The 25,188-nt window shown below is 36.1% G+C and overlaps 2 protein-coding genes across 2 annotated transcripts; one reads left to right on the top strand and one right to left on the bottom strand.

Moving 5' to 3' along the window:
* Nucleotides 1-3,197: 3,197 nt before the first annotated feature.
* LOC121421445 lies at nucleotides 3,198-10,312 on the bottom strand. Its single transcript, XM_041616137.1, has 3 exons — nucleotides 10,149-10,312; nucleotides 8,351-8,485; nucleotides 3,198-3,937 (listed from the first exon to the last, which is right to left on the bottom strand). Exons 1-3 carry the CDS (start codon nucleotides 10,201-10,203, stop codon nucleotides 3,714-3,716), a joined length of 414 nt encoding a protein of 137 aa, XP_041472071.1. The 5' UTR covers nucleotides 10,204-10,312; the 3' UTR covers nucleotides 3,198-3,713.
* A 4,920-nt stretch (nucleotides 10,313-15,232) lies between these two features.
* Nucleotides 15,233-23,799, top strand: LOC121420986 (proton-coupled folate transporter-like). Its single transcript, XM_041615551.1, has 7 exons — nucleotides 15,233-16,118; nucleotides 18,021-18,305; nucleotides 20,139-20,348; nucleotides 20,973-21,104; nucleotides 21,394-21,477; nucleotides 22,268-22,424; nucleotides 23,024-23,799. Exons 1-7 carry the CDS (start codon nucleotides 15,587-15,589, stop codon nucleotides 23,088-23,090), a joined length of 1,467 nt encoding a protein of 488 aa, XP_041471485.1. The 5' UTR covers nucleotides 15,233-15,586; the 3' UTR covers nucleotides 23,091-23,799.
* The last annotated feature ends 1,389 nt before the right edge of the window (nucleotides 23,800-25,188 follow it).

Here is a 25,188-nt window from a genome sequence, read left to right as displayed (position 1 = left end):
ATGACTACCGGACAACGACAACTAATGAGTTTGTCATCTCCTTATCACGTATACCATTAACAAAATCATTCAGGCGTAGAGCTGAATGTATTGAGCTATTTAGTAATACATACCTTAATCGTATTGACCCGTAACGGCTTTCAAATAGCATTCAATGTGTAATTCTATCATCAGGTTTGTCCACGAGTAGTCTATGTCTTACACTCATTTCCAATGAAATATACTGTGCGTCCCAGAAAAATCGAAACAGAGATTTAGCGATGATTTATCATAACTTAATCATTAATAAAATAGACAAATAACCTACCAATTTAAAGCTTAGAATCTCATCTTTCATCTGATATTACTCAGATTATTCCTCATTCACGCGTGAGTGAGCAAAAACAATTTAAAGATGGGATACCAAAAACTCATTTGGCGGGGGGGTATCTGAATTTCAAAAAGAAAATCACATGCCTAAAATGCTCAATATCTGCTCTTTTATTTGATACCTTAATCACAGAAAATGGTCAAGAAGTAAAAAAGTTATGTTCCCTCGAAAAAATGCTTGAATTTCCATAATTTCATTAAATAAACGTGTTTTCATCGGTTTCCTACAGAAGCTATTGCACGGTTAACAAAAGACTAAATACATGGCTGATCGTCAACAAAATGGAGTGTCGAGTGAGTTTGACCGCTAGCCTGTAAAACCTCTTCATTAATGAAATTATTGAAATTCAAGCCTCATTTCGAATAACCAGAACTTTGTTATTTCTTGACCATTTTCTGTAATTGAGGTAGCAAATTAAGGAGCAGAAATTGAACTTTTTAAAAATGTGGTTTTCTTTTTTTAAAACCCAGATACAGCCCGCCAAGTGACTTTTTTTGGTATCCCCTCTTCAAATTGTTTTTGCTCACTCATGCGTGAATGAGAAATAATCTAAGTAGTTTCAGATGAAAGAGGAGATTCTAAGCTTTCGAATGGTAGGTCATTAATTTTGTCTATTGTATTTGTGATTAAGTTATGATAAATCATCGATAAATCATCGATAAATCTCGGTTTCGTTTATTTCCACTTACACGGCTTTTTGCCAGGAAGGAGACTCTTAAACACGTTTTACAAATAGCTTCGGGGCCGTTTTAGGGTCCACGAGGCTGATTTTTTCATACCTTATTTCTTTTATCAAGACGGTCGTCTATACGTCAAGTGAAGAGTTCAGCATTAGCCTATTCTACAATACAAACTGAAATATACTCGAGATCAGGGGCAGATCCAGGATTTTCCAAAGGGGGGGGCAAATTTTTCGGAAGAAAATTTTGATAAGCAAAAAATATTAAGGATATTTCGTACCCGAAAAAAAATTGACAAGCAAAAAGAAAAGAAAAGGTCTTCAATTTCAAAAGAGGGGCGCACCTCTATTTTAATGGCATTTTTACATTACAAATTTTAATTTTGCTTCTCAAAAGGGAGGGGGCACGTGCCCCTCCCCTGGATCCGCCAGTGCTCTAGATCACTTTGATAAGTTGAGGTCAAACCAACTAATCATGAGAAAGAGAATGAGAAAAATCGGCCTCGTTGAAAAATCCAAGATGTTCCTGATGAATAGTAATCGCAGCAAAGGGTTAATAATTTCCAAGCTTCAATTGTATAGTTGCAAACGATTGAGGTCAACCAATTCATCGAATATGTCGAATACAATACCTTGTATATGTCGAACAGTATTAAAAACTGCACTGGATGGATATGATCCAATATTATACCTTGCAAATTGAAATGACAGTGTTCGCATCTGAGATTAAATCCACGTTAAACATGTTAAATTCTTCGGCAGAATGACCATGTAGGCTGCTATGCTTCATTTGAACTTGGAGTCAGATCAGAAAATTTATTATCCTCGTGTCGTGTATAGGGCAAACGAGTGTGCCAAACGCATTCAGAAAATAGTGAAACGAGGGAATAAGTAATGAGCTTCATTCATTATGGTCCACTTAGCATAATGAGAGGCAAAAAATAAAATTACTGCTTTGAGAACCCGGTGAGAACCACGTCCCCGTTCAAAATTCTCCCGGCACGCTAGTTATTTGCACGCTTAATTGCGCATGAAGTTCTGTACTTAACTGACCGTATAGTATCTATAGGCATATACTGTTCATTATTTGGTATTCAACTGTAGTCCAACTAAATTTAGTTCAAGGACCATTTTAAATAGTATCAGTATCTCCTTTTTTAAGATGTTGGTGCCGTGGAACCGAGAGTGGGGGCTTCACATTTTTCAAATAACGTGTACATATAAACATAAATCATCTTAACATAAATATGGGGAGCGTTTCACGAAAGGACTTGTCGGGCGTTTCATCCGACAAATCCTGTTTTAACCGACAGTTACCGTAGTAACAATGGCTTTCAGCCAATGAAAATCTAGGAAAGATTTCAGATCTGACAACTTGTCGGACAAAATATTGATGAAACGCTGCCCTGATTGTAATTTTCTATGCATGTGTTACTCCCCCCCCCCCCCTCTCTCTCTCTCTCTTTCAAAACTGTTCCGCAACACCTGTTATAAATGGGGCACCAAAAATGCAATTGGCCCTTATAAATGCAATCAACCAACAGTACTGTTTCAAGGATCAGTAAATGGGATCGGAAACCAATTAAGTGACACGATAATGTAATCAGCATAATGGGATTACAATTTTTTCCAAAAAGACCTTTTTTGTGCTAAAACTTCATCTTTCCCAAACATTTATCATAAACTCTATTCCTACATGTACCATAATGAAGACTCTACACTTCAGTTAAGCTTAATATATGTATCTGAAAAGTCTCGTTTAATTGTTTCTTTTTCCACAAACATCATATACAATCAAATAAGGCAAGATTTTTTTTCTATATTTGGTGTTGATACTGGTATAGGTCTTAATATCCATCCCCGACCCCCCCCCCCAAAAAAAAAGAATTATGGTTATATATTTTTAAGACTAAATTGGAAAATATTTTATCAACGAAAGTGACAGCAATACTTGTGCTTTTGACAACATTGATAAAAATAACAAAATATGTAAAGGTCATGACGATAATTAAAAGATATAAAAATATTTTGATTTTGTTTACAACAATGAATAATAATGATAAAAATAAAGTTGATAATGATAATAATGAGGCAATGTTCTTTTGTTGAAAATGAACACGAAATATGAAATTAAAATGAAAAAGAGAATACAAGATATTATAAATTTTATCATTTTTCAAGTGAATGGTTTACATGATTTCCTTGTCTGATATTCTTCGCCTTACCCATATATCATGAAAATGAAAGACTTGATGAATAAAAATGGAAGTGATCACTCCCACTTTATACAACCAACAATCACAGTAATAATCATAGTAAATTGACAATCGATAGTAACTAAAACAGTGACGTCATTATTGCACATTGGCCAATCAAAATCAGGTATTCAGTGGAAGTTACTATCGATATCAAACTGGCCTTATTTCCCAGCACCGCGACTATGATACGGAAGAATCTACAGTCATTTATCGTATCGTAAAGTAATTATTATTAGCATCATTGTAAACTTACAAAATAATATTGGGAATCGTCTAACGATTGAAAATTATTTACACACTTTTGTCCATAAAAAAATGATGCCCCCCTCCCCGTATCCATGCAGTCCACTTTACAACAGGAATATTGCCCCAGCTTGTCCCGCCTTTTTATTTCAGAAAGCACTGTCTACCAGCTGACGAGCATCGAGAGGATAGACGGGACGAGGATGAGAAGGAATGTTGCCATGGATACCGTTGGCATGGTAACGCCGTTGTTTGCTCCCACGTTGCAGTTATCTGTCTCGCAGCAGGAGAAGCATGGCGGCTGCACTCCGGGACCGCACTGGCGTTCCATACGCTGGGACGAGCGGAATGTGCAATCGGTGCGGTTTGTACATCCACGGTTTATTGCTGTGGAAAAAAAATGAAGATGATATGAATTGATTAAATCAAATTCTGTCATATCAAGTAGACATTAATTAACGTATACATTTAATGATATGGAAAGTAGGGGGTAATTACTGGATTAAACTTTTATATCTTCGAAATTTGTACACTCTTATAATGTTGGGCAACATACTGTCCACACAACATTTTGTTAAAAAATGTATCCAACTTTGGGTAGTTTTCAACCGATACTGTGCACTTTTCACCCAAAGCTGCACACATTGTCGGTTTAAAACTACCCAGAATTTGATAAATTTTAACCAATTGTTGTGTAGACACTACGTTTTTGTAATGGTATTTTTTGTGTGTCCACTTGAAAATAAAAGTTTAGCAATATTTAAAAAAAAATAGAAGTAAAAATGAAAAAAAAAATCGTTATGTTATGTTAAGTTATCAAAATCAGAAGTCAATTAAAATTAGTCAAAGACAGAATCATAATAGATAAAACTTCCTAACAACAAAATACAATGGAATAAGTGGGGTATGACACCATCGGCTTGCTCATTGCAGTGTAAAGATTTGTAAAAAGTCACCATAACCTTGTTATTCCTTGACCGAATTTGGTGAGATTTTCAGTGTTTCGTTTGTCTCATTTTACTTTATCTCTTCAAATCATATTTCCTTCAGCCAGGAGTACACCTTTAACGCATCCATGATTCAACTGAAGTTGTCAGCACTGATAAATTGTTGTTATCCGAATGTTGCCATGGTAATAGTCAAACGCCTTTGCTTTAGACTCCGCCAATCAAAACAAAGGATAGATGTCACATCTTGTGTTAGGCGATAAACGCCCGGTTGTGTATGGGGGTAGAGCCACGATATTCTATTGAAGAGTGGGTGGGGGCAGAAAGAGAAGGTTAGGGGCACAAGACGACCAAGGAACGCCATTGAGAGTTCATACTATCGATGCCTTATTTCTTCATTCTTCCTTTTTCTTCTTCATTTTAATTTTCCTCAGGGCCTGGGAACGATTTTCTAAAGAGGAGTGCTGGTTTGTTAATACAAAATTTGACAAGCAAATTATTTTTTTTATGTTTCAATGGCGAATGATGGTGCCTTTTGTACAGAAAATATTTGCAAGCCCCCCCCTCAAAATAAATGATAATAATAAATGAACAAATAATTGATTGAATAGATAAATAAATAAATAAAAAAATGGATGAATAAATGATTAAATAAATGGATAAATAAATAATGAATAAATAAATAATGAATAAATAAACAAATTGGTTTTGGTAAAAAAAAATATTTCTTCCTAATAAATGTTAACTTTTCCACAAACCCCTTCCCTAAAAGTAAAATGTGACTCTGGCCGGCATTTGTGCTTATTTGGTAAAAGAGACCTATGATGTCATAGCAGACTAACCAAACTTCCAGGGGTGCTTCGCAACCCCTGCATCAGCTGCACCCCCGCTTCCCGGGCCATGCGTTTTCCAATCCTTTTACTTGGCATTACTAATTGATAATTGAAAGGAACGGCTGAACCCCCCCCCCCCCCACCTCTCCCTGTGACATCACTCCCATGTCTACACAACGGTACCTAATGTGCACGACACGAAACCATTATAAAAATAAGTTGCCCTTTCAAAAATGTTTTCGGAATTACGAAACTTCCGCATTCTCGTGCCTTGGGGAAATTGCTCCATCCTGCACGGCAGCCCATCCCAAGTTTTCTAGCCCGTTGACTTTTTTCTTGAAATAAAAGTCTTCTTGCTTTGAATGCCTGCATCGAACAAAAGCCAACGAGAGGATGGTACAATGATACACGAATCAGATACTTCATTCTGAAAAAATATGCAAATTTGATTATTTCAGTGCTCAATAGAATTCCTAGTTTGTTTGTTTTTAATAGAAGATTCTCGTTAAAATAATGTTTGAAGGGAAGTTCCAGCCTGAAAATGAAAGCATCTAAACACAAAGAGCAAAATTCAAAATGAAAAACACTGAATTTTAATGTTCAGTAATATTTTTTGAAAACAGAATAATTATGCAATAGGTAGGCTGATGAGTGCAGGCCCCAAATTTGATGCTATTGCATGAAATCATAAATATAATAATGATTTGATACATGATAATGTCTCCCTAGTGACATAATATAGTGCAACAATAATTTTCTTATACATTAAATCAGTATTCAGTTCAATTTTGCTATCCTGTGATGAAAAAATAGTGAATTCGTATAGAATAAGTAGGGATATAACATTATCAGCTTGTTATTGCATTATTGAAGACGTGCATATTAACGGTTTCACCGAAATCATGTACAAACTGGAATGTCTTATGTCAAATGTCCTTGATTTTTTTTGTTGGATCCAATTTTGATGAATTTTTATTGTTTTGTGTTTCTGATTTGCTTGATCTGTTCAAAGTCCTTCAAACCATATCATTTTTCAGCCTGAACTACCCCTTTTTAAGGTTAAGATATCCCACCCCCTTATTTTATCCTGATTTGTTTGAATATTCGTTTTCCGCGACTAAACATGCGTGTCTATTTGGAAATAAATAAATTATTGGGAATAACGAAATAATGTGACTAATTGCCTCCTCCCTGTATCCATGTCCAGCCCTTCTACCAATGATTTACTGTGGCTAACATTTCCAGCAAATTAAGATCCTTCCCTGTTCGCCAAATCGTCACCATTTTTTTTTCACGCTTTCACCCAAAAATATGATGAATTTCCCCTTCAATCAACGTGATGTCACTTGTTTTTTTTGTTATACCTGAGTTAATACTGAATTTAAGGAAGCCATAAACTGTACTCTATTTAATGAGACGGCCAGATAGTTTATCTTACCATAATTATCGACTAAATAGTATTGTTATGTTGACATGACATACGGTATCCTGCCAAGTTGACTTATAGAATCACCTCAGAGTGTCGACATATAAAAATGATATCTTGACTGGACGAGATAACTCATGTCGACATGTAACTTTTTATAAGTTGATATAGAGACATACCAACCGTATATCGCCACGTCGACATAATAAGGCTTGGCATAAGATTAAATATACCGCTACCTCATGAAGTAGACGATACATCGAAGCTCCGTATCAAATTTTCAATATTCAGCTCAGAGATTCATTGACGCCCGGTCAGAGTATAGCCGTGCAAAAGGCCGCACATCACTAATTAGTTCGGGTCATAATAATCAGGGAGTTCATTCCCCGACCCGTGAGGTCATACATAGAAATAAATTCATATTAAATCAATGATGCTCATCTGAAAACTTTTTATCGCATGAACATGAATTGGCACTATACTGCTTCAGATAAGCCCAATGAATAATGTACACAGCAAAAACTGTGGTGTTAACCGGTGTACAATGAGGACCACACCAGTTATTTTACACCGGTGTTAAATTGGTGGTGTTAGTTTTAGACCTATAGGTGTTATTACAACACCTATGGTTGTTACATTTACACTCTTTGGTGTTATGTTTAATCTCTAGGGTGTTATTTTAACACCTCAGGGTGTGGTCCTCTATTAACACCAACTGGTGTCAGTTTTAACACAACAGTTTTTACAGTGTAGTATCCTTTCATCCTATGAGTATCTTAAGGGGACTTTATTAGTTGCCCAAGAATTCCTATCACCATTATTGCTCCATCCAAGTTTCAGATAGGTTTCAGACCCCCCCCCCCCCCACTGAGAAAAGCACTTTGAAACGTATCTTCATAATTATTATCAGGAAATGATGGATAATTGATGATCTACTAATGGCAAGGGTACTGAATTATGGTATTATTAACGTTTAGGTCTATTTTTAGTGATTTATCATCATTTTGAAAACATGAGTCTATGGAAAAATAATTAGTAATGTATGTGACCTATGAATTCCCGGGTAATAATGGTAAGTCGCCATTAAAAACGTTGTATAAAGCGCTAATGTTGTACATTAGTATTTTCATCATTGCCATCATCATCTTTCATTAATGTTATTATCATTATTATCATCATTATTATTGGTAGTAGTATTATAATAATTAATGTATTAAAGGGGACAAACTGAAAAAAAATAGAGCTTGTGTGCGGGTCTCTCGCTGACTGTGTGTTATGAATAGCTGGTCTTGAAATGTACATTTTGATAAAATAACTATTAATAATAAGGATAATAAAATAGTCTATGACGTTATTATAGAGAAATTGTTTTGCTACATTGTAACACAATCACTGCCGTATGATTATGTTTAGTAATTAAATAGCAAAATATAATTAAAGTGGGTCTATATTGCTAGACTACTTGCTTCAGAATGCTGCATTATGGGTTAGGAACCTGGCCAGGCTTTATCAGTTGAGGACTATAGGTGGCGCCATTATTAGACTACTGGTTTGTGGCTGCTTTAAACAAAGAAATTGAAAATTTTTAACTTACTGCCCATGTTTGTGACTTCATGGAAGCATTGGGGGATCGACATGCCCATAACTCCGGCTTGGCATCTCATAGTTTCTCGTTGGGTCATCTGTCTCTTGCCGCAGTTGTTACATGTGTAACAATTTAAAGCCGTTACTATAGGGAGATAAACAGAGAAATTGATTACAAAATATTTGTGCATAAACTGACCGAGACATCATCTTGTTGTTGTTCTTCTTCTTATGCTTGTTCTCTCTATATTTCGAAGATTAAAAATATATCCAGATTGGCCGGGAATAGTTATCAGCAGAACAATGAAGATTTAGATTTAAATCATGTGGATTAAATTATTAAGCTAAATCATTTCAATTTAAATCTTTTGCGATTTAAAAGTAATTCTTTAAGATTAAAAATAAATCCAGGTTGGCTGTGAATGGTGACCAGCCGAGCAATATAGATTTTGATTTAAAATTTGTGGATTTGAGTACAAAGCTAAATTATTTAAATTCAAATCTTTTTAGATTTGAAATTAATCATAAAGAGTGAAAATAAATCCAATATTCGGTAGGCCACAGAGCCGAAATGTATTTATTTTAAATTCTTGGAGTTTAGAGTGCATACTGGTGCCATGACCTTAGCTCCTGCGACTTTTGCTCTTACTGGAAATGCACATAAAGCCAAACATAAGCCTGAGCTTAAAATATATCTTAATCTTAAATTCTAAAGCATGCACGATCCTGAAAACCTTGTCACAAGCCTCATGTTTGGTTTACTGTATATTTTCATAGAAATTTAACGGAGGATCAATAAGAGCAAATGTATACTCTCTAAAGGCAAAAGAGCCAATCTAAGTCCCTAATCGCACTCCTCTTGGGGTAATGTATATAGGGACAATCCCTTTGGATTGAATTTTAAGTCCTTTTAGAGGGAATTATGGCTCCTTTTGGAGTGAAGTGCACGGTGCTTCTTCTTGCAGTTCATTCCAAAAGGAGTCATAATGCACTCTAAAAGGATTTCATATGAGAAAAAAATGACGTATTAACCAGGAAACCCGTAATTATTTTTATAAGTGTTGTTTCGCTTTATTTGATAGAAAATAACAGATATGGCGTTCCTGACATTTCAATGCTTTTTTATAAAAAGAGATTTAAAAAAATGAATGCATATATTCGTATCATTGGTTCCTATTATTTTTTCTTAAATATACAGGTTATTTCGTAAATAATTCATAAAATCCACCATTTTGTTAATAAGTTATCCAATGGAGGTATGTATACTGGCATCAGAATGAATTGAAAGTTGTAATTATTTTCTTCGGAAATTAATTTCAATAAAGCTAGTTATTTTCAATAAAACGGTTGAATTTCACATGCCTATGCACTCTTTAAAAAGGATTGCTCAAAATGTAAAAGTGTATTATTTCATATCTGATCTTATTCCAAAGAACAGACAGCTTAAACTGACGTTAATACCGTAGTATGAGTATCTTTAATAATGAATAACACAGAAAATGAAATTCATGTTGACTTCAGCTAAATGACTAATACATAACAATTCACTAAACTCTGTGTTGATTTTGACCAATATTTGGGGGTCGGGCACAATCATAATTATATTCACCAACAAAATAATACAGACCAAGATTATCGACGGTCCATACCTGTGCTATAGCCAAGGCATGAATCAACACTTCCACGCTTTTGAAGTATTAAAAGGTACTAAAAAAAAGAAATGAGGAAGGCTCGTTCCAAGGAATGAATTTAAAAATGCCACGCCCATAAAATACATTTTTAATAATAATCTTTTATTTTAAACTTACCTGTGACAAGGAGACATGCTGCTATAACAGTTATAAAACCAAAAGTGGAAGCCATTTTTTATTCTTTTGATCTGTCGGCCAAAGGAGAGAACTAGGAGACAATTCAAATACACGTCCAAGGGAGACCGATTCGTTAGCTGAAATATCGAAGGGATGGGGGCAGGGGGACCGAAACTTAACTTTTTTGTACCTTCATGGCATAATAGACAGCCACACAGATTTCTAGTTTAGTTTTCGGTGGCTATTCGCCAAGTATCTAAACGTTAAAGGGGAATCCAACCCAAATAAAAACTTGTTTTGGAGGGAAAAGAGAAGTCAGACAAGCTGCTGGGTGAAAGTTTGAACAATATGGGACAAACAATAAGAAAGTTATGATATTTTAAAAGTTGTAAATATTGGTCATCACTATACCCATTGAGACTTCAAATTGGCCGCATATATGATGTCATAGTGATGTAAGGCAAGGACTACTCTTCCATGTAATCCAATACATAAAATGGCTAAATGTCATTATTTTCAAACGTTTTACTTCAAACTGTAATTTTCTTTCATGAGGACATAAAACAATATGCTACCTCGGTCACATTTAGATTACTACCCCAGGGAATGGGTAATCAGGTCGTGGAGAAAACCACAAATCCATGATAATTTAGTACATGGCCTATGGGAAAGGTGTCTTTTCCCTTTGTCATAATTTTCTTACTCAGTTGCCAATTTGAAATCTACGTAGTAGGCCTATTAGCATGATTAGGGATCTCAATTTTATAACAGCCATAACCTTCTTATTGCTTAACCGATTTCTTTTAAACTTTCACCATTCTTTCTTTATTTATTTTCTTCTTTCCACACAAAATTTTATGACCATGCAAGGCTGGATTCCCCTTTAACAAAATAATTAAGATAATATTTCTCCTAAAATGAAAATGGTAACAATATTTTAAGCAGAGTAAGGAACTTTTTATTGAATATTGATTTTTTTAATCTTTGGTGAAAACAAAATCTTTTTTATCAGAATTGTATAAGGGTTTTACTCACTGATTAACATTTGCGTTTAAGTCATACATAATGAGCATATATCAAAGATAAAATTTTCACTTTTCGAAGTGATAAAGCATTTTAATGTCAATATCAAGAGAGAACATTAGCATTTCTTGTTATTCATTAACGTAAGCTCATTAAACGATGATACAGTATTGTATTCACCTATCGCAGTCGGTGGCGCAATGAACCAAAAGTTTTGAGGGGCTAGACATGGTTCATCGTGGTCTAGTGGTTCTGACTCTCGCCTTCGAAACAGAGGGTCGTGGGTTCGAATCCCAGCCATGGCGTGTTTTCCTTCAGCAAGAAATTTATCCACATTGTTCTTGTATTATAGTGTGATGCGGTTGACCCAGGTGAGGTGAATGGGTACCCGGCATGAATAATTCCTTGCATGCACTGAGCGCCGGTGATGGTAGCTCGAGCTAAAGCTTGGGTAATAATAGCAGCACTTTGTATCCTCAGGCAAAAAGCACTTTATAAATCCAGATATTATTATTATTATCATGGTGTTTTGCATATTTTTTAAAAAAAACTTGTGAACGAAAATTTCGACAATAATACAAAAATCAAATTATGTGATAGATTTTGACCTAATATTTAGAAAATAATATATTTCACTCTTCTCTCTTTTATTTTTCTTTCCTTTTCTCTTTCTTGGTCGTATTTTTTGGGGGGTGGTGCAAGAGACTCCAAGCCCCCCCCCCCGCCCATCTCTATGCTGCCCAGTGACATATCGTCCCAATATCACTTTTTCGGAATATCCGAAATTATGTATTATGATATCCTAAAATTATGTACATGTACATTAGACATTAGTAGAAATTAATCATCATGCAATTTGATGGTCACTGAAACTTAATTTATATAAAAAAAACACAACACGATATTGTTCTTTCATATTTAGCTGGTCATTTTTAGAATAGAAAATGTGCCCTTCATGACCTTTTTTTTTGGGGGGGGGCTTTCTTCCCGGTCAATGTTTTTTTTATATTTATAGAAACTCCCCTCGATAAATACGTGATCCCCACCTGTATCCAATACATCCAATCTATTTTTTTTTCTCAAACTGCTCCTCCTCCCCCCCCCCCCCCCCCCTCTCCGACCGTTGGGGACGGGAAACACAAGTTTCACTTCGCAAGCCCCTGCGCGAAGAAAATCTCCCTTTCCGTTAAAACTTCGCGAACTCGCAGGTGACGAGATGCAGGGCATTTATCAGTTCATATTTTCCCTTCCTTCTCCCCCAGCGCTGATTACCTGAAAAATATTGGATTTCGATTATTCAGCTCAGCAAAAGGATACAGGGTGAAAATTGACGAGGGATTACGACTTATCCGTGACTCAACGCTTGTAACACATCTTTATAATTATGTTGCCGGCATGAATCGACACACGCGGGACTAAGAGAGAGAGAGAGAGAGTGACTATATATTAACTTTGCAAACAAATCTGTTTGGAATTAGGGGGAGTCCAAAAAGGGGTAAAGGTTTTTGTGGATGAATGAAGTATAATCAAGCTTTTAAAACCTCAATATATCTGTATATCGATTACCCTTTTCAAAAAACATTAATTTCGAGGACCAGAGGCAGACTGGCATCGCTGAAGTGAAAGATTAATATAGTATTATTTTGAATCATTGCAGTTCTACAGCAGCTTAACAGCAGTAAATTTCTGACTTGACTTGGAATATAATAGGGGCATTCAGGCTTGGAACAGGGGCCGCGGAAACGGAGGGGGTGGCTGGGTGGGCTTCAGCCCCCCTCCCCTACCTTTTCTTCAAAACCGTGTACAAAAACGTAAATATGACTATCTGATTCTGGTTTTTTTTGCATGGTCAGCAACCCCCCCCCCCCCCCCCACACACACGCACACACACTTTTGACCCACCCCACACATCCAAAACCGTACCACGGCCCATGTAGAACTCTGTACCACCCCAACCAAGTTCAACGTTAAAAGGATAGGGGGAAGTAAAAAAAAGGGGGGGGAGAGAAACGATGAAATATCAATAAACTTTTTTTGATGATAATGTCAAAATCTGTGGCAATATCGCGCCTATGTTATTTAATCGCTCGTTCGCTTTGCTCCCTAACAAATTTTCAACAAGAAATTCTCCATACTTCATGATATGCCCTTCAAAACGTTTGTCCGATTACCTATGCACCAACGCAGTAAACAGGCAAAGGATCTGTGAAATTAAAACTGACACTGTTGGTAGATAGACGATTACACCCTATTAGGTGTTGAAAATACTCTATTGAGTTTGACCATCAGAAGATTGAGAGGTGTTGTTTTTATAACACCGCCAGGTGTTAACTGGCAGCACCACATATAGCCGTTTCCGATGTAAAAATGAGTGTGAATCATTCACTCATCAGAGGATGTGAGTGAAAACATTTTGGCCCATTCTTGGTCACGTGACAGAAATTGTGACAAATCGTGACTTCAATTAGTTATAAATTTATTTTAGAAGTTTAATTTCATTTTGAAATACACAAGAAATTTAAAAATGAATTTAAACTTTCAAAATCATGCTTCTGTGTGAAGTCACACACATGACCAGTCTTCTTTGAACCTCTGACCTTGAACCTGCATATTGATGATAGTAAAATGTATTTCCAAATAATAGCAGACTAAATGTGTTAAAGCTTTACAACATTTGAATTACTAAATTTCTCAAAATTTTAGATTTATAACTAATTAAATTCAAGATTTGTCATGAGCTCCATCTGGATGAAAAGAGCCCTTTACTTGTTGTTGAGTCCATCTTGAACAAGTGAAATTTGGGTGAAACGTTCATTCTCGTAATGTTCACTCGATCTTACTTTGCTATAGACGAGTGATCATCGACGTCACTTCCAAGGGGAGTGAAAATCTAATGAAAATTCATTCAGTTTTTAGAGGTTTATGGACTCGTTAGCAATCTTAATCTAATTAAATTATTTCACTCACACAAATGAGTGAATAATTCACTCTACTTTCAGAAGAGTATGTAAGCCTACAGTGTTAAACACATAATTGTTATTGCGTGGTGTTCTGATGTTACACCAAATTGTTTCAATGGGTGATTTCATGTTCAGTATTGACCTTCTGGTGTTGGTGTTATGTTAATGTTTACATAATTATAACACCAAACATAAAATGAAGATGGTCCTGAAAAGTCACTCACTGGTTGTTGAGATGCCAATCATGTGATCTGGATCAGTTTTACAAACTCTGAATAGGTTTTGGAGGTATAGGGGAAGCAATCCAAATTTCAACACCAACACAAAAGTCAACACCGGACTTGAAATCACCCAACCTTGCCTGAATGGTACATGCCATCTTCGATTTCTTGCTTTCGATTTAAAATCGTGATTTTTTTTTAAATGCTTGATAAAGGTACCAGGGAACAATTATTTACTGGGCCACGGGACGGGTTTGAAAGTGTGATTTTGAGGGTGTGTTTGTGCGTAGTGTGTGTGTTTGTGGGTTTGTGTGTTCATTGTGTGTATGGACGCTGAATTGGAATTACAATTATGATGCGCGCCAGAGTAGGGGAGCATTTCACCCAGAATTTATTGTCGCTGATTTTCAATGACTATAAATTGTTAAAAGCTACCAAAATTATTGCACCTGAATCGCTGAGAACAAATTTGTAAGTGAAAACCCCATGACGGCTATATTGATTATTAAAACACCACCCGTTGGACCACGCGACACCCCCCCCCCCCGCCCCCATTCCCCTGTTAATACTGAATTTAATTGATTGTCCAATAAGCTTATTGCCAAGCTGTGTTAAACCAAGAATTGAATTCATTGTCCAATTAAATATAGCTGAATGCCGAGCTTTTTATTACCAAGAAAATGTTTTTATTTCTGAGTTTTCTTGTCGAGTTTTTCTCGAGGAGGCATAAAGTAGACCGTTTCTGGAGTTGATTTCTTGTTGGCAGGCCAATAAATTTTTAGAATAGAAAGAACCTTTATAGTCTAGTGTGGTTTCCGATAGAGCTTCCGACAGGAAAGATCACCAATACGGATGTAGGTCGATGTGCATGGTTACAGCTACAAAAACATGACATTATTCAGGTATATTCTTAGAACTTTCAATATTAACTGATTATCAGAATATCATGCGATATGATATTGGACTGCAACAATGTTTGGTTTAGGACGTTTGGACGTAGGCCCTATGGTCTCGACGGATATTGGGTTGCAACATGTTCATGTTTCTTTGAAATGATGATGAAATCGGAATTGAGGATTTTTAATGTTTCAGCATGACCAAGGAACTAACCACATGTGTGTAGTGACAGAATATGACAGGCAAAGGAGAGTTCTTCATTTAGTTCATACTTGTTTGGAACCTAGATTTCTTTGAGTATTTGACCGTGAGAACCTCACTTGAGACAGCCACCATCATGAGACCAACGAGAAGAAATTCTTTCACTTCAAGTCTTGATGTCAACTCCCTTTCCACCGATGTGTACACTTTGGAGAAGACCGGACGGGAGGTTGCCCGTAGCCGGTGGATCACGGTCGAACCGCTTTTGATTCTCTCCAACATGGCCAGCGCTGGCCTTCTGGTGACGAGGTTGCAATACCTGCGCGTCCGCATCGCGCACGACAAATTCAACCAATCAGCGGACTCGGGCGCGAACGAGTCATCAGAATGCGACGCAGCCATCAGAAATAGCAGTAGTATCGATCTACAGCAGGCGATTCAAGTCCAGCTATCACTATATTCTTTAATCTTGAACGCTCTGAGCACATTTCCCGCCATTTTCTCGACGATACTCATCGGATCGCTGAGTGATCGTATCGGTCGGAGAGTCGGCCTTGTTGTTCCGATCGTTGGTTTGGTGATCCAATGCGCGTTGTATGTTGCTGTATTCTACGCGCATCTGCCGATATGGGTGTGCTTTGTCGCTGATACGCTACAGGGAATTGCAGGTACCAGGGGCCCTTTTTCAAATTTACAATAACAGTTAACAGCTACTGAAATAATTCATTCTGGCCCCGAAACTCAAAGGTTAGCGATTTAATGCTAATTTGAAAGGACAAGTCTGATTGGATCCTATAGTCAGCCTAATAAGCAAAACGCGCATGTAACGACAATTTTGATACGCCATTTCATTTAGCGATTGATCGCTAACCTTTCTGTTACGGACCCTTGCTTAGTGATAGTAAATTTGTTATAGACAGTGTGTATTCGTTATTACATCTCTATGATTATGACACCGTTCTCACTACCGTCCTAAAACTAGTTTATAAACTGGAAACTAGTTTACTGGAAACTAGTTTAACGCGTAATGAGAACGGTCGAAGCAGTCTTGGAAGTGATCTTCCAAACCAGTTTAATAAACGACCTCCGGCGCGATAGTTTCGTTGAAACCGTTGTAACACTGAAATAAAATTTTGGTAAAAAATGCATTACAGCGCAGATCATTCGCGAATCCCATTTTAATTCATCTGTCCCTTTCATGCAGGAAAAAGAATAACTACCCCCGACTTTCCCTCGTTCTTCTTTATTCTATTTTTTTTATAAAATTTTGCCTATAGTTAAAAAAATATGGTAACATGATGACGGTTAACCATCCGTGCATGCGGTTAGGAAATTGGGAAAGAAGTGTGGCTTTTGCCTCTGTTCAGGATTCAAACGCTGTTTAGGCCTGTCACCCTAAAAATTACAATGATATATCAAATGATAATTTGAATGCATGCATTGCTTGTATTTAAAGTTTTGAGTAATTTTAGAGAAAAAAAACTTGCACTATCTTTCTGATAAGCTTTATGCTTACTAAGTACCCATACCTATATTTGTTTCAATGACAATTTAATATAATACTGTTTTGTTCATTTACAAATAAATTGGAATAAATGAAATGAATTGACCTTTCACCAAAGGTCAACTCGAGTTGAACTTAAACTCCATGTAAGTAATTAAGATAGACATCTAAAGAAATACGAATTTCCTTTCAAAATATTGTCATTTCCGTTGAGAGGAAAAGCATCATTTTACTTCATTTCGACCACCCCCTTCTTCGAATTCGTTCTCTCTAAACAAAACAGAAAATCTTCATTTGAATTAGTGATTCCGCCAAAAGGGAGACTTGTCTTACCCCCCCCCAAAAAAAAAAAAAACCTGATTGAGAATTGTAATGTTTAGATAATGAAAATCTAGACACCATTATCGAATAGGGTCTTACTTTCCTAAATATTTCATGTCGAATGTACAGTGGAGAAAAAAAGAGACCTATATTAGAGAAAATCGTTTGATTTTTTTTTGCGAAAGAAGTGGTAAGAGTTTAAACAGCAATTTTTATGTAAGCATAGATTTAATATTCCGAAAGGTTCACCAATTTTGATAGAAATTAATTAGATTCAAGCCATGCTTTTGCTGTATATACAGTATAAAGCAAATCGCAAAGGTTTTTTTTTAACTGTGTCTTTCAATCAATTTTCTCACCCGTTCAGAGGTTTATGATAAAATTGTATAACTATATAAATAGCCTAAATGTTTGCACCCAAACATGCTTTATCCTTAATAATAACGACAAATTATGGGTAAAAACTTTAACATCATCTATAAACCATAACATTTTATCATAAACATCTGAACAGATGAGAACATTGATTCAAGGACATAGTTTTTAAAAATATATTATATGTATATGGATTGGGTGCAAGTGATTCAGGCCTATACACCATACGCTTAATACAATGCCTTATAAGGAAGCACATGAAATGAATTTGCCCTTTCGAGTGCGGTTACCCACATCATGCACTGGAAATCCGTTGAACTTCAGATTTCCATCATTCGGTTTTCATTTCGATGATCCCCTATTTTTTCAGGTGGTTATGGGCTTCTGCTCAGTACAGCCTCCGCATACATCGCTGATATCAGCACTGTGGAGCAGCGAACGTGGCGTCTCGTCATCGCGGAGGCGGCGCTTGTTCTCGGCTCCGGGCTGATTCAACCAATCAACGGCTTTATCATAGACTATTTTGGAATGGGCGTGGCGTTCTGGACTTCGCTGGGCGTGTCGTTGCCAGGGTTACTGTATGCCGCATGTCCCTTAACCACACCGGAAACTGTAATGGAAGAAGCAGAGGAAACCTTGTCCGAGTACATCAAAGGTGGTTATCCGATAATAATTAGGGACAGGGAAAATTCCCTGTAATTTGTTTCCTGCCTATATGAATTTATGAAACTGTCAGTTATTAAATTTAGACCATGGCTGAGTTTCGAAAAATAGAATATAAATTGTGTATGAGTTGTAGAAGCCGGATTTTCATACCCCAGTAATGTATAGAAGTAGTTGTAGCCCAGTAGTGGTGGAGGTGGTACTAGTGGTCATCGTCGTCATAGAACTACTAGTAGTAGTAGTAGTAGTAGTAGTAGTAGTAGTAGTAGTAGTAGTAGTAGTAGTAGTAGTAGTAGTAGTAGTAGTAGTAGTAGCAGCAGTAGTAGTAGTAGTAGTAGTAGTAGTAGTAGTAGTAGTAGTAGTAGTAGTAGTAGTAGTAGTAGTAGTAGTAGTAGTAGTAGTAGTAGTAGTAGTAGTAGTAGTAGTAGTAGTAGTAGTAGTGTTACGATACTGCAACAAGTAACAATAAAAGTTTACTTTTAAGTTTGATTTCTTTTTCTTTTATTACAGGAAATATAACAATCATAAACTAGCAAAACATAAATAAATATTTATCTTACATCTCTTGAAGTGACAATTCTGAATTTATTCCAAATGATAATATCCAGGTTGGCTGGCAAAGATTCCTTAAATTAATGTCCACAATGCTGGCGATGATTAAATTGATGTTGAAGAACGATGAATAACAAGAGTCACTGTAACAAGATGAAATGTCCGTGAAGACGATGTTGATGATTATTAAACTGTCAATTTCAGCAATCCATGGGTTGAAAAACATTCATTAAAACGGGTTGATGATCTTGATGAGAACTGAGAATTCCTCTCTCAAAGAAACTGCAAACAGTTCATTGATGGCGTGCAAATAATTCCACAGAAGATGAATATTCCAGGTGGAAATAAACTCTGCTACGACATAAAGTCTGGGGTGATATGATGTGATGTGATATATGGTGATCTCCTTGAAGAACCTGCCAGCTTATATACAAACTATTCAGTATTCTGGAAGCTTCTAGTACAAAATGAACATTCTGCCCATTTCTAGAATGACCTCAGTGAAATTAACAATTGTAAACAAAATAGCTAATCCTATTGTTCATTTCCACTAAAGATGCTAACACTAAGTCTTTTGTCTACATTCTCTATTGTTCGTAAATTCCAGAAATAACAAAGATTATTCAAAGATTACTCATGTCTAACAAAGCTGTACTATAGAGCCTTAATGAGACATTCTGGAATATTCTTAATCATTCTATGCTATGAATATCCTTAAAGGGGAAATAATCAAGAAATAAATGAATCTAATTGCTTTTACAATTCTTCTTATATATAACAGTAGTAGAAGTAGTAGTAGAACTAGTAGTAGTAGTAGTAGTAGTAGTAGTAGTAGTAGTAGTAGTAGTAGTAGTAGTAGTAGTAGTATAGTGGTAGTAGTAGTAGCAGTAGTAGTAGTAGTAGTAGTACTAGTACTAGTAGTACTAGTACTATAGTAGTAGTAGTAGTAGTAGTAGTAGTAGTAGTAGTAGTAGTAGTAGTAGTAGTAGTAGAAGTAGTAGTAGTAGTAGTAGTAGTAGGAGGAGTAGGAGGAGTAGGAGTAAGAGAAGTACAGTGTAGTGTGAAGATTGTGGCTATGGTATAACTTGATAAATGCAGCATCATCGTTATCATTATCACCATCATCATTACCACCTCCACCAACACTATCAATATGATCACTATCGTCCTCATCTAACCATGACAAGTATTATTATTGATATTCCCAAACTCAATAGTTGCCCGATCGAGCATCACCTTAAAAATTAAAGTCCTTTTTCTTCTCTCAATCCAGATATTTTTCGAGGTATTTATCGCCTGCTTTCCATCAACGTGAACGGGAGACGATGGAAGATAATCGTTCTCTATATCGCCGAACTTTTCTTAAATACTGTCATCAACGGACTTCAAATTATACCCACATACGGGCTAGGTCCACCGTTCTGCTGGGGACCGCGTATAGTGGGCTACTTTACCGCCGCCGTGGCTATATTACCCGTCATTGGTAGGCCTATTTATGTTTTGTTTAGTTGTTGTTTTTTTTTGCTTTTGTATACTTTGTCAATCATTAAAATTCGAAATGTAGTGGAAGTTTCTGTCACTAATGGAAAACCTGCCGCTGAGCTTTTTAGAGAGGGGAGGGGGTGAATTGCTTCCTATCTTTTTCGAACAGAGATTTATACAAAAACTATGCTTCGAAAACAAATGGAGGCAAGGGAGTAAAACGTCCGAGCCTATATTGAAAGGTAGGGATACATTTTAGGGTGGGAATGTACAGGATCTTGTGGACATTTCTGGAGGTATCTGCTACCCCTGTGCCCCCACGTCCCCTGTTGCATATGGTCAAACTGATTAGTCCAAACCTTGAACACAAACTAAAAGCATTGATTCAATTTTTTAAGAATACACGCATTTTTGTATTATATTTTTACAGGCTGTTAGGCCTTAGTGACTTACTTTTGCCTAAAAGCCTATAAAAATCATACAAGATGTCTTACTATTAACAGAATCATTTAATTACCCTGTACGTGTGACAGTTTGGAAACAATTTTAAGCAGTGCATTTTGAAAAAAAAAATGTACGATGTCTTGTAGTTTTGAATCGCTATCATTTTTTTGTTAATGTACAGGTGTAACGGCAGCAGTGAAAATTTTTGCATACTGTATGAATGACCTCTGGATGATTCATTGTGGGACACTCGCTATGGCAGTAGCCTGCATAGTCACAGGTGTGGCGCCCTCTACGTTGTACTTATTCATAGGTGAGAATGAATTGTGTTTGATTTTATTCAATTTAACTTGATGGATTCAAGTCAATGAAATGAGAAAAAAAATATGCTATTCACTGATAGGCATATGTGAGAGTCAAAAAGGGAAATGTTCTTAACTTATGTGAAATTACAAGTATATCTGCATGGGTCCTTTGATATTGCACCATTCTTTATATTTATGGGGTTTTTTACAACCAGTGCATTCTCTGCAAATACCGAGCAAAAGTAGTACATAATTTACGAGCAAATGATTTCTAAAGTTTCATTGTTTCGTTTTCAGCACTCGCCCCGTATAGCGTTGGATGTCTGATATCACCCGTTCTTAAAGGTGTTCTTTCGAAACTCGTTGATGAACACGAACAGGGTACGTTGGTAAGATGGAAGGTGCGCCGTGTATCCTAATGATGATGAGGAGGAGGTTGATGATGATGAGGAGGAGGTTGTTGATGATGATGATAATGATGATGATGATGATGATGATGATGATGATGATGATGATGATGATGATGATGATGATGATGATGGTGGTGGTGGTGGTGGGGTGGTGGTGGTGATGGTGGATGATGAGGTAATGAGGATGATGATGACGATTGTGTTGATGATAATGATGATGAGGATGAGAATGACGATAAGGAGAAGAATGAGGTTTAGGATGATGACGATGATGACGAGGTAATGAGGATGATGAGGATAATTACGATGATGAAATCACGATTTTGTTGATACGGTGATATTGAGCAAGGTAATGACCGTGAGGATGATGACGATGATGAAGATGATTAAGACAATGTTCATGATGATGATGTCGGTGGTGATGTTGATGAATATGGTTGTGATTATGATGATGAGGATATAATGACGATGATGATGAGGGAGGAGGAGGTTGATGATGGTGATGGTGATAATGATGATGATGATGATGATGAGGTAATAAGGATGAGGATGATGTTGACGATGATCATGATTTTGTTGATGACGATGGGGAAGGTGATGATTGTGAGGATGATGATGATGGTAATATAACAATTGTTGGTTTGCAAGAATGAAAATGCCAACAATGATGGAATACAATACATTCTATTATGTAAAGATGTTGGTATTGAGAACTGATGATATTTTTTCCAATTTTGGTGTCATCTCCCTTTCTACCCTAGGTTCAGTCTTTGCCCTTGCTGGGTGCATGGTGAATATTTCTCAGTTCGTTGGACCGGTTTTAGCAAACGCCCTCTACGCTTCAACTGTGTCATTCTATTCACCTCTTGTCTTTTATGTTTTCGCTGGATTACTGACGATTCCAACAATACTGAACGGGTAATTTTTTTCCCAAAATATTTGACCTATTTCATAAGGAATCTCCAGATGCTAATCATGATTTTTGAAATAATTCAACATAATTTAGAATAAGAATTACGAAGGTTTCAAACTTTGTTCTCTTTATGATCTCCCTATTTTGTCTTCTCTATCACTCCCTCTCTCTCTTCTTCTTCTCTCCTTCTCTCTCTCTCTCTCCCACATGTGCATGCACGCACCCCCCCCCCTTCTCCTCTTTTCATTCTTTTCTATCCTTCATCTTCATAGTTTGTGATTATTAAATTTTTCAGATTTACTTGCTGATTTTATTTTTTTAAGAATCGCTTATTCCCGAAGAAAATATTTCAGGTTAACCATCCTGTCAGAATAGTAAAGAATGATTTCCGAGTAATTAATGTTCAATGGGAAATATATCCTGTTCATTTTAATTATGGGACCATGGCACTTTTAATATCCCGTTTCGAGTCAAATTACAAAACAAAATCAGCTCGGGACTTTGCACTTTTTTTATTGAGTTTACGCGGTACCATTCGAGAAGCTTTGGCAAATAAAAAAAATTTTTTTAACTTTCTTCATTGATATTATGTTGATTTTTGCAGGATTGTTCAAAGATACGGGACAGAAACTCATATTGGATACACACGCATACCAGACGATGACGACTGATCATCCGATCGCAGTACGATCATTTCGTTTGATCGACTGATGTTGTTTTGGATGGCATCATGTCGATTCTATGGGGTTTTTTCTGTTTCTGTTATTGTAACTCCCGTAGGAACTCGGCAGGACAGCTCTTAGCTGGTGTAATATGATATGATCAGGATATATATAACCATAGTCAAAATGCATCTCCATTAATTGCATCAAGAAATATCAAGGATTTTATACTTATAACTTATAAGGCTCTGGCTAGTAGGTGCTGTAAGATACCCTCGGCATGTATAACAAAATCGCGACTCGGGCGTATTTTGGTACCTAAATTGTTCCAAAAAGACAAAGTGATCATACACCTATATCTAAAAGTTTGAAAAATCATAAGTTCTGTATAAACAAAATCGCGACTTGGGTGTATTTCGGTACTCAAATTGTTTCATGTGATCATCCACCTATATTTAAAAGTTTATATTAAACAAAATAATAAATGCTGTATGGGGTACGAATTCATGGTACATTCCACCAAAAGTTAAAACGTATATTGATTATTGTTTTTACAGCATATACTGCATAATCATGATATAAATAGAATGCAGTGATTTGAGCCCGGCAGTAGAGTTATAATTAGAGATATTAAATTCAATTGTTTTATTGCAATGGGGCCGATCCCCTAAAGGGGGTTGATTTGAATCGATTTTGATAGTTTTAACTTTACCCATTTTGATTGTTTTATAACTTTACTCATGAAATATTTATAAATCGTATTTAGTTTATTTTACAAGTAATAACTTATGTATGATTTTTTTTTCATGTTAAGTATTTAAATGGTCATTTTCGTGGTGCACTTTGGATGATTGTATTCAAAGTTAATTTTCTACAGGTACCCTTTTTAGGGTGCCTGGATACATTACCGAGTTTTCTGTTTGAATTTCTCCTTACTGATATTAAGTGCACTGCGAGAGTGACCCTTTAATTCAAATTCTTATGTTGATACTGTAATTCCTTTTATCTGTAATTCATGTTCATTTCAGTTTGTACTGCGAGTCATTATGTTTTTAATAAAATCCATTTTATCTATCTATTTATCTTATCTAAAAAAATCGAACAAGCATAACGCTGAAAACTTCATTAAAATCCGATGTAAAATACGAAAGCTGTGACATTTATATTATATTGGATGGATCAGAATGGAATACCAGAAATATTCCAAGGGTTTGGGAAAGTATTTTACGATGGTCTCATACTTAATAGTACATTTTGTACACGAGCCTATGGGATATTTGTCGGATTTCGGTCATTTTTTAGGGATACGCTCTGATTCTGCACAGGCAATTGATGCAGACCAATATACGCGTTTTTAATGTATGTAGACGATAATCATGATAATATTAAACATTGCATATTTTCACAGTACAGTAACAATATGTGCAACTCAGTGATGGAAATGAAAGAGCCAATGATGTCACTTTCTCACTATATTTCTTTTATTTTTTATTGTTTGACTTACAGAAATTTCTATTTTTTTTACAAATTTAACCCCCAAAAATGTTTTTTAACAAATTGCAATTCTACATGTGCAGGGGGGGGCGGAAATTCTGTTGCACCCGATAATGAGAAAATTAAAATATCTTATAGAAACGAAAGAAATAGTGAGTGATATCAAAGGTCCCCTTGATTTCATATTGACGAGGATGTGCATATAGCTTTCTTGTGAAATTAGGCAACATGTCAAAACTTTCTTCTTTGACTTCCGATTTTGATGAAATGTTCAGTGTTATGCTTGTTTGATTTTTCTCTTTTTATTCCAATCAACTTTTTGTTGGGATGTTGTTGAGTTGAAACAACTTAAACAAGCGGAGTGGTATCATTTCTGTATAAAATGTGAAAGTCGGTCATCGTATTCTTCATGTCTTCCTTTAACTTTCTCTTATACTCACCAGACCCGTATAATAATAATAGGCATTTATATAGTGCAGTAAACAAAAGAGTTAATGCATGGCTGATCGTCAACAAAACGGAGCGTCGAGTGAGTTTGAACGCTAGCCTGTAAAACCTCTTCATTTTATGAAATTATTGAAATTCAAGCCTTATTTCAAATGACCAGAACTTT

This window comes from Lytechinus variegatus, chromosome 9 (assembly GCF_018143015.1).
Source record: "Lytechinus variegatus isolate NC3 chromosome 9, Lvar_3.0, whole genome shotgun sequence".
Lineage (NCBI taxonomy): Eukaryota > Metazoa > Echinodermata > Echinoidea > Temnopleuroida > Toxopneustidae > Lytechinus > Lytechinus variegatus.
Note: the sequence above shows the minus strand (reverse complement) of the source record. Positions and strands in the feature narration are given on the sequence as shown.

Bases quoted from the DNA above. Each gene is read 5' to 3' on its own strand.
- LOC121421445 (XM_041616137.1), bottom strand. From the start codon at position 10,203: ATGGCTTCCACTTTTGGTTTTATAACTGTTATAGCAGCATGTCTCCTT. The intron at 8,486-10,148 runs GTAAGTTTAAAA...ATCTCCCTATAG, and splicing joins AGCATGTCTCCTTGTCACAG to TAACGGCTTTAAATTGTTAC. The intron at 3,938-8,350 runs GTAAGTTAAAAA...TTTTTTCCACAG, and splicing joins TGAAGTCACAAACATGGGCA to CAATAAACCGTGGATGTACA.
- LOC121420986 (XM_041615551.1), top strand. From the start codon at position 15,587: ATGAGACCAACGAGAAGAAATTCTTTCACTTCAAGTCTTGATGTCAAC. The intron at 21,105-21,393 runs GTGAGAATGAAT...TTTCGTTTTCAG, and splicing joins TACGTTGTACTTATTCATAG to CACTCGCCCCGTATAGCGTT. The intron at 22,425-23,023 runs GTAATTTTTTTC...TGATTTTTGCAG, and splicing joins ATTCCAACAATACTGAACGG to GATTGTTCAAAGATACGGGA.